Below are 9,835 nucleotides of genomic sequence, written 5' to 3'. Positions count from 1 at the left end.
ATAAACGATTACTGGATGAGTCTTCCGTTTTATTACAAAAATGAAGATCAGTTTGATCAAAATGAAAGCTTGTTCACAAGTTTTACATGAATATTCTAAATACAAAGTCTCCTGAAACAACATACTTTTGATATGATTTTCATTTTTAAAGGGATGCAAACATTCCATTTTCTCATTTATAATCTATTCCAAGGCAAAGTATTTTAATAGTGTATCCTTTCTGCAGTTAGATCACAATTCACAAGTATAACTGAAACAGACAAAACCTTGTCAGCAAAGGTTAAAAGTCCTTTTTAAAAAAAAAAAAAGAGGTAAATAACCAGCCCTTACGTGTTTTCAGAATTTTGTACTACACTGACATGATTTGCAGTCAGGTTTTTCTTCCTACCCCTTAAGGCTACAAAATTCTGTTGCAAATGCATTGCAAAAGAATTCTAGACCACTTAATGCAAAAATCAAAAAATAGTTTTTCAATAAAAAGTAAATTTTATAAATGGTAGGAAACAGTATCTGTGGTAAGCTACTAATTGACATTTTCCCCCTATTACTAAACAAATCATGTTACGCAGAAACAAGGAAGACAGGTTATCAAATACAACAAGCTTATACTGTTTACATCCCTCATTAAAAAAAATAATAATTTCATACTTTTCACACACTGCATTTGAAATTTACATTTTTCCCATCAGGTTGGAGGGGGAGGATAATATTGTCCATAATTCCAAGGATTCTGATAATTGTACTGAAAGGAAAAAGTAAGTATGTTAGCATATTAGAACTGTGGCAGAGTTCCATATGTAAAAGTATAATTAAAGCAGGTATGTTTAAGAAAACAAGCAAGTGTTCACTGCTAAAATTCTAGTACTTAACCACCAAAGAATGTATTACACAATTGGAACAAAAACTTTTTTTTAAAAAAAAGAAACTATCCTAATTTATGCTAATAACATCTATGAACAAAGAATTATAATTATGCAGACTCACTTGATACCATGCACTATAATTATATACAGCTTGGTTTGCCTGTAAATCACCATCAATCATCTGTGTAGATGATGAAGTTGTATCTTCTGTATGTGCTTTCTTTTCCTCTGGTTCTTCTGATCTATATAAAACGTCAGAATGGAAACTTTCAAAACTCCCACAGGTAAGAACTTTAACGAATAGATGAATGTTATCTGTTTATTTGTTTTACTGAAGTTCTGAATCACTCAAGACTTTTTCAAATCATGAAAATAAAGTATGTAAATTACAACATAAAAGTAACACTTAAAAACATTTGTCTTTGAAGGCATTTCCATAATGAAGCACGCCTTCTTGACTTAGCAAAAAGTGACATACCCATTTTCTGCTTTCCTTTTTAAAGAATCCTGTTCTTTCAGGAGTGTTTGATGTTCATCATAAGCATTCAGAAGCCTGAAAGGAAAGAAAAAAATATCCTCTGGAATATACAAAAAACAAACTTTATTAAATATTTAAAGTTGTTTTTACTTAGGAAACCGCCTAAGAAAATTTCTAAGCAGCTCCTTTATTTTTAAAATTTCTACTACTAAAATCATAGTCCTGATACTCAGATACTCCATTCCCTATACTTATAATGGACTAAATGACACTTGTGTTGAATCTCCGATTTGTCTGCCTGTTTTTACCAAATTAAAATAATGTCATTTAACATCACTGGTCAAAATTCCAATAGCTTACTACTGTCAACTACCTACTGCATGTGCTATCAATTCAGTCTAGCTTTCAATGCACAACACAGTCAAGATCACACTTCCACTACTTCACAAAAACCTCCAATCAAGCAGATGTTACTTTTAGATGAGATTCAACTTGCTTCCGCCACTGTGTCCTCTGCTCAGTTTATCAGAATCCAGTAATAACTAAATGAAGCCCAACCTCCTCTATGAAGCATGACAAATCCATTCTGATCCAGAGACATCACAGCCCTCCTAGCAGTTATTTGCTACCTCATACACTTACTTATTTCCTGTTAATCATATCATTCAACTAGACTAGAAGCTAGAATTACATATCTCATCTTTTGTGTACCTTCTTCAGTGTAAACATAAGACACTAAATACACAGCACACAAGCAGTTAAGAGCAGAAACTCTGAAGTAGGTTCAGTCTTCGCTCCACAATGTGATAACAGCTACATGACCTCAGAAAAAATGCCTAATCTCTGTTTAATCCTCTCATCTATTAAGAGAACAGAACCCTACACCCTCATTCTACTGCTATGAATTTTCTGCAAGATAGCTAATATAAAACATTTGGCATCATGCCAAGCACGCAAATATATACATTAATACATTAAAATACACTAATATAAACATTAGCTGTTATATTAGTTGCACTGAAATTTTACACAGCCATCAAAAATATATACACACATATACAAACACCCAGACACAACTAATTCTCAGTTTATCTACAGTGGTTTCAACAGAAATCTAAATGAGAATAATCATAAAAGGCACATGCCTAACAGGAACTAGTGTATTTCCTTACTAGAATCAGGTAAGACTGGAACTTCAGCAATGCTCTAGCCAATATTTGTACTCTTAGTAAATTTAATCTTAAACTTGTCCTTTTCCCAAATCCACCGGAGCATTCTCTTCAACCATCCTCAACTTTCGGCTTTTACAATGAAGGAAGATGAGGCCACTAGGCATGTTCTGTGGGACCATATCCATCCTCTTCTCCAATCTCAGAAAATAGCACTCCTACTGGAGATTAATCCCATCCATCTTTATTGACCTATATATTAAATATTTGGGTTTCAGGGTTCAATCCTTATCCCATTTCCCTTTTCACAGGATTGCTCCTTCCTGCCTTCTCTCATTCAGTCATGGTTTAAATTGTCATTCTAAAATTGGGAAAACAGTTTTGAAGGAAAGACAAACCTTATGCCTTCCTGTTAAGTACATATACATTTACAAAATTGAATTTACCCCCATATATATCTGAGGAAAAAGTAAACTAAGCGAACATTTTAAAATTTAACAATGTATTAATCTATACTAATCATCAAATCCCCATACAAAAATATCAATGCTCATTTATCATTCAAATAGGTAATATAACTAATATCTTACTTATTAACATCGGAACCAAAATCTTCAAGAAATTCCACTTTTCTCTGAGAAAATGTAATTCTCATTTTAATAGGTAATGAACCATGTACAGCTTTGTCAAAACAATTTAGGATATTTTCTTCATTTTGTTTGAGGTCACCACTATATTCCATTTCAAGTAAATTGAGGTATAACTTTGTGTTCTCCTGTGTAAAAAGCAGCATCAATGAATATTTCTAAAATATTTTTATTAGAGCACAGATATTTAAAATGCCTTAGTTTTTATGTCTCAATATGAAAAAATACTGAAAATTGTATTAAAATACAACTCATGCTAAATGTTTTCAGCATATATCTAAAGGGGTGAAAAAATTCATTAACACACTGATGAATTTTTCAATCAGTTGATCATCCTAGTACCTCCTAAACAATGCAAATTGTTCAATGACAGTAAATTAAAACTCTATATCCTATCTTGTATTTAGTATGACATGACCTACCATGACAATTAGAAAACAAAACATAAAAAAAAAATCTCTATGCTTCAAATAATTTAAATCTTTACTACAACTATAGATAAACATCTTAACCGGGCGTGGTGGCTCATGCCTATAATCCCACCACTTTGGGAGGCCAAGGCAGGAGGATCACTTGAGGTCTGGAGTTTGAGACCAGCCTGGCCAACATGGTAAAACCCCATCTCTACTAAAAATACAAAAATTAACTGGCGTGGTGGTGCACACCTTTAATCCCAGCTACTTGGGAGCCTGAGGCAAGAGAATGGCTTGAACCCAGGAGGTGGAAGCTGCAGTGAGCTGAGATCACGCTACTGCACTCCAGCCTCAGTGACAATGAAACTCTGTCTCAAAAAAAAAAAAAAAAAAAGCCCAGGTGCGGTGGCTTACGCCTGTAATCCCAGCACTTTGGGAGGCCGAGGCAGGCAAATCATCTGAGGTCAGGAATTCAAGATCAGCCTGACCAACATGGTAAACTGTGTCTACTAAAAATACAAAAATCAGCCGGACGCGGTGATGCATGCCTGTAATCCCAGCTACTCGGGAGGCTGAGGCTGGAGAATCACTTGAACCCAGGAGGCAGAGGTTGAAGTGAGCCAAGATGGCACCACTGCACTCCAGCTTAGGCGACAGACTCAAAAAAAAAAAAAGATAAACATCTTAAACTGCAGCTAGAAGCAAACTGCTATAAATCTGTATCTTAAACAGACCTGGCAATAACTAAAATCCTAAAACTTGAGAAATTACCTATTACCTATACACTGCCTTTTTCAATTGATACATAAAAAGTACTCTATGGAGAAGCAAAATCATCTCACTTCTAAATGTGCTTACAACATAGGCAACGCCTATGCTTTTGTTTATGAAGTATTCTCCCAAGTCCTCTGTTCTACTTAGTAATCAGTAAATTTGTTGATAATTTCTAAAGGGAAAATATAAAGTATCACAATGTCTACAACAATTTTAACCCAATAATCTTAATGTCTCAAACTTTTAATTCAAAACAATTTGAAAAAAATTTTTAAATGGCAACATCAGTTTAGAGGGACTGTTGTCCTCATTTAGTAATAAAATATATTACATACAGACCAAATCTTTCATCACAGTTGCCACAGTGAAAATACACTGACCACTGGTTTTTTTAATAGAAGATACTCTTAAAAATACAAATGCATACTTTGTCTCTTTCGATTGCTTCCAAAAGCACCTTTCTTGATTTTGGAAGGTTTTTCTGTATTTTGAAAAGATGCCGGGCTAGTTTGACAGCATAAAATGAAGATTCATTATTTGATTTGGCATTCTTAATGGCATCCTGAAGCAAATGTTCAGCTTCTTCCAGATTTCCATGCCGTCGTTCTAAACTTACTCTTCGTAAACGAACCATTGCCAATCCTAGAACACATTCTTCAAATGTTCTCAAGATATTCCTGGCTTCATTAATATTACCTAGAAACAGTAATTAAATGTTTATGCTTTGGTTTAAACAACCAAAATAACGTTTATAACCAGATACTGGCAACAATCACCCATGGGCTAAATCCAGCAACTAATAATGGGAAACAGCCATGCATATTTACACGCTGCCTATGGCTGTTTCGGGGCTACAGTGGCTTACAAAGCCTGAAAGTCAGAACACATGGCTTTTACTATCTGGCCCTTTAGAGAAAAAGTTTGCCAAATTCTGCTTTACACCATCCCTTACCACTCAATTTGTCACTGTTTCCTGAAATAACTTAAAATCTCAAAAATGTCAACTGAATATCTCCACTCTTACCCTGCTGTTCCTCAAAAGCTGCCCAAAGCATATGCACCATGGGTTTCTTTGGGAGATGTATAGTACAAGCTCTGCTGAAGACATGCCTCACTCCTTCAATGCTATGGTTTTCCATGTACTTGGCATACTACATACAGAAAAGAGGAAATACTGAATAATTTACAGTTGAACAAGCCATTAAATTTGTGACAGAACGATAAAATTCTATTTTTAAACCCATTCAGCACCTTTATTGAACCACTAGACTAGTTTCTGTAAGGAAGGACGAAGAGAGGCAACGAGGTTGGCATATGCAGCAGTCAAATCTGGTTGCAAGCAGACCATCTCCTAATGCAACAGATATAGTTATATGAACAACATTCAACAGAAGTACAAAAAAGGTTAGTCACTAGATCAATGTTTATAATATATTCAAGTTTAAGAGCACATGATTTTCTTACCTTAATCCAAAACTCCTCATAGAGGGCACATGATATGACACATCTTTCAAAGAGAACCACAACTCGTTCATGAGTCCCATTTTCAATTTCAAATTCTAAGTATTCTTTCCAGTTTTTTAGTTGTGCCTTTTCCAAAGGTTTCACATGAAAGTAAGGTCTTTTAATCTGTAATGAAATTGTAACATGCCAATGAAAGTAAACCAATATCACCAAAATATGCACATGTACAGTGTTAATACAAATAATTTTAAATATAATTGATAATTAAAATTTTTAATCATATTTCATAATTTAAAAAACTTTTAAAATTAACCCTTAAATTCCTTAAGCTTTACAAACAAATGAAATAATACATTTTCTCTCTATTCTGCCATTTTGCCAATTACATGCTTTTTAATGTACAGAACATTTTATACTTTGTTGAATATTTTAAAATTGAACAACCATAGTGACAGAAAGCAGATCAATGGCTGCCTAGTGCTAGGAGTGGAGAGGGGAACTCTGGCTGGAAAGGGGCCAAGGGGACCTTTGGAGTGCTAAAAGAGTTCTGTATCTTGATTGCTGTGATGACTACAATGTATATACATACATCTGTGAAATGATTCCATATTCTAAGATTCCATTCATATGAAAGGCCATTATAGGGAAATCTACAGAAACAAAAAGCAGTTGGTGGTATCTTAGCACTGGGGGTAGAGGGTCGCAGCTGAGGAGGTAGGGGTAGTGACAACTAAAAGTTAAGGTGTTATTTTTTGAGGTGGTGATTATGTTTTAAAATTGACTGTGGTGATGGTTGTACATATCTGTGCATATACTAAGAACTATTGAACTGTACACTTTAAATGGGTGAATTATATGGCATGTGAATTATATCTCAGTAAAGCAGTCAAAAAAAACCAAAGAATTAAAACTGTGGGAAATTACCTCATTTTACTATATACCTAAAATGGGTGAATTGTAATGTATGTAAAGTATAACCCCAAGAAGTTGACTTTTAAAAATTGAACAATTAGAATAAAATTGTTCAGATTAAGCAGATATCTTGCAATTCAAGTAAATCTGAATTCAAACATTCTAAAACTCATCAGGGAAAATGGAAAAACTGATAATGATTACAATAAATGAGACAAACATCTGAAGTTATGGCTTAAATATGCAAAAATAAAGTTACAACAGAGATAGTACTATCAAAATTGAAAGAAAAATAAATTATTCCTACTTTGTATTTTAAAGACTATTACAAAACAAAAACACTTACACCTTCTTCAAATGTCCACCTTTTACTAACTTCATGCTCATTATAATTAAACATTTCTTGATGAATCTCAATGATTCTATGTCTCATGTTTTCTATTTCTGTAATTAGCTTGGGAAGAAACAGGGAAAAAAATAAATCTCACAAACTGTATACTGAAAATTTTCAATATCACTGCTTATATTTAAGTATTATTCACAGATATTTTAGTCTTAGAATAGTGGTAGATTTTTAACTGTTGGCAATTATGTGCAAAATCCAATTAACAACACTAAAACTTATCACACAACTTCCTAATTAACCAGTTTCATATTTTTTCTTTTTTTCTTAAATTGGGCTAGTAGATACACAACCTAGGCAAAATATTCCTTCTAAGCTAAGTTTTTTTTGGGGTGTCTTGTAGTAAAATAGATTCTCTCTACCTTAAATCTATACATACAAGCTACTAAATCCCCACTTGCCTTAATCAGAAATTAACTTCAAACAAGCTACAAGTCACTGGGTAAATGGCCAGTTATATAAGTGATCACTGTGCCACTCATGGAGTCAAGGGATAACAGGTCCAGTTTCTTCTGCACTAAAGACCTTTTTTTCCCCCCGAGATGGAGTCTTGCTCTTTGGCCCAGGCTGGAGTGCAGTGGTGCCATCTTAGCTCACTGCAACCTCCGCCTTCCAGGTTCAAGCAATCTTCCCACCTCAGCCTCCCAAGTAGATGGGACTACAGTCATGTGTCACCACACCTGGCTAAGTTTTGTATGTTTAGTATAGACAGGATTTCACCATGTTGCCTACATGGGTCTCAAACTCCGGACCTCAGGTGACCCGCCTACCTTGGCCTCCCAAAGTGCTGGGATTACAGGCATAAGCCACCACACCTGGCCACTGACGAACTTTAGAATAAGACTGGTTACCTTTGCAGGATCGGTTATGTCTTCAATTCCCGATGGTAGATCATCACCAGGAGGACCATCATCACCACTATGACCATTTACAGAAGCTAATTCCCTTCGCAACTGAATAAACTGTTCACCAGTTAAAAGATCTCTAGGCAAATTATTCTGTACATGTTCTTTAAATCTAAAGGAAGACAATAAAAATATATGTATTTGAATCATAATTTTAGATCTCATATTGAGATTCCTACTATATACTACTCTTTCAAAGGATTTGATTTAAAAAAGAAACCAAAATATCATACCTTTTCTCCTTCTTTTCTATAGTAAAATCCTACCATATATGATAAAACACTACCATATAATACAGTCTATAGACATCTTCAATTTCTTCCTACCTTTACAGTGGAATGGAGAAGGCATGGACGGGCATAAATTCAAACCTCAGTTCTGTCTGTTACTGGTTATCTGACTTAAGGGAAGTTTTTCTTTTCTCTAAATCTTAGTTTCCTCAATTGTAAAATAAGATGATAATACCTATTCTTTGTGTGTCATAGAATCTATTTTACTACGAAGACATAAAAGTTACAGTAAAATTAAATATTGTAATCCATATTTAAATTCTAAATGATCACTTGTAAATAACCAACAAATATAGCATTTCCTTCCCACCTCCCAAATACTCCTCATCCACATGTGAGTACGCAAAAATCCAATGAAACTGCCCAATTAAGATTATCAATTACCTCATATATAAAATTAAATGGACACTTGTTTTGTAGTATGGTCCTCCAAGCCTCTGACTGCTGCTCTATGTCTTATTCCCCTTCTTACCTGCCCTAAATGCTACTATGCCCAAGTATTCCACTCTCCATTTGGTTCTCATCTATTTTTATTAATACATACTTCTGGCCAATCTCATTCATACAGCTTGAAATAAGTATACCATGATGACTCTCAAAACTACAACACAAGTCCAAACCTTTCTCCTAATCACATTAGCATATCCAACTGCCAATACTCTGCACAAAGAAATGTGGATTAGTTTTAAGCTAATCTATAAAAAGATTTTTGAAAAAAATATCATTTCACTATTTTATAAAAACATGCAATAATTTGTATACATACAAATTTTAATCAAAAATACCAGGTTGAGGAGCTAAAATATCTACACCATCACAATTTGAATATACCTTTGGAACCTCAAATATGAAATATTTTAAAATAAGTATGGCATCTTCATCTGAAAATGAACACCCTCAGTATTTCTTTCTTTATTTTCTTGTGTGAGATGGAGTCCTGCTCTGTTGCCCAGGCTAGAGTGCAATCGTTCTATCTTGGCTCACTGCAAGCTCCACCTCCCGGGTTCAAGCAATTCTCCTGCCTCAGCCTCCCAAGTAGCTGGGATTACAGGTGCGCACCACCATGCCCAGCTAATTTTTGTAATTTTAGCAGAGACGGGGTTTCACCTTGTTGGCAGCCTGGTGAACTCCTGACCTCAGGTGATCCACCTGCCTCAGCCTCCCAAAGTGCTGGGATTACAGGTGTGAGCCACCGTGCCCCGCCACCCTCAGCATTTCTAATATTGATTAATGGTACTGTCAACCACTACATCTCTCAATCTCTTCCACCTAGCTTTTCATTTACATTAGATACCAGGTCCTACTGACTGTACCTTTTAAATACATGTTCATCACCTCGGGACTTTTAAGCTGGATAAACATAAAATGACCTTGCAGCCTCTAGTCTCACAACTCCCATTCCCACCTCTATACTACTATCAGAAATGTTACTAAAAAGTAAGCAAACAGGTCGGGCGCCTGCTGACGCCTGTAATCCCAGCACTTTGGGAGGCTGAGGTGGGCGGATCACCTGAGGT

At 35.0% G+C, this 9,835-nt stretch overlaps 1 protein-coding gene and 1 non-coding gene across 10 annotated transcripts in view; both read right to left on the bottom strand.

Annotated features, from left to right (window-relative positions):
• Positions 1-8: 8 nt before the first annotated feature.
• PRPF39 (pre-mRNA processing factor 39) overlaps positions 9-9,835 on the bottom strand; it is a 31,474-nt gene continuing 21,647 nt past the window's right edge. For 8 of the 9 annotated variants that reach the window (XM_063792895.1, XM_001151081.6, XM_063792896.1 and 5 more), the window contains 9 exons: positions 7,975-8,140; positions 7,067-7,174; positions 5,809-5,973; positions 5,369-5,495; positions 4,772-5,040; positions 3,101-3,285; positions 1,342-1,416; positions 985-1,105; positions 9-742 (listed from right to left, as the gene is read on the bottom strand). In XM_063792895.1, the coding sequence (XP_063648965.1) occupies positions 686-742; positions 985-1,105; positions 1,342-1,416; positions 3,101-3,285; positions 4,772-5,040; positions 5,369-5,495; positions 5,809-5,973; positions 7,067-7,174; positions 7,975-8,140 (1,273 nt within the window). In that variant the 3' untranslated portion in view covers positions 9-685. The remainder of the gene's footprint in view (positions 743-984; positions 1,106-1,341; positions 1,417-3,100; positions 3,286-4,771; positions 5,041-5,368; positions 5,496-5,808; positions 5,974-7,066; positions 7,175-7,974; positions 8,141-9,835) is intronic. The other variant, XM_063792893.1, reaches the window with a different exon arrangement.
• Positions 4,621-4,706, bottom strand: LOC112205503 (small nucleolar RNA SNORD127). Its single transcript, XR_002939453.1, has one exon. It is a non-coding gene; the product is annotated as a small nucleolar RNA SNORD127 (small nucleolar RNA).

The sequence above is a fragment of the Pan troglodytes genome, chromosome 15 (assembly GCF_028858775.2).
Source record: "Pan troglodytes isolate AG18354 chromosome 15, NHGRI_mPanTro3-v2.0_pri, whole genome shotgun sequence".
Lineage (NCBI taxonomy): Eukaryota > Metazoa > Chordata > Mammalia > Primates > Hominidae > Pan > Pan troglodytes.
The sequence above is the reverse complement of the archived record's forward strand: the minus strand, read 5'-3'. Positions and strand labels throughout refer to the sequence as shown.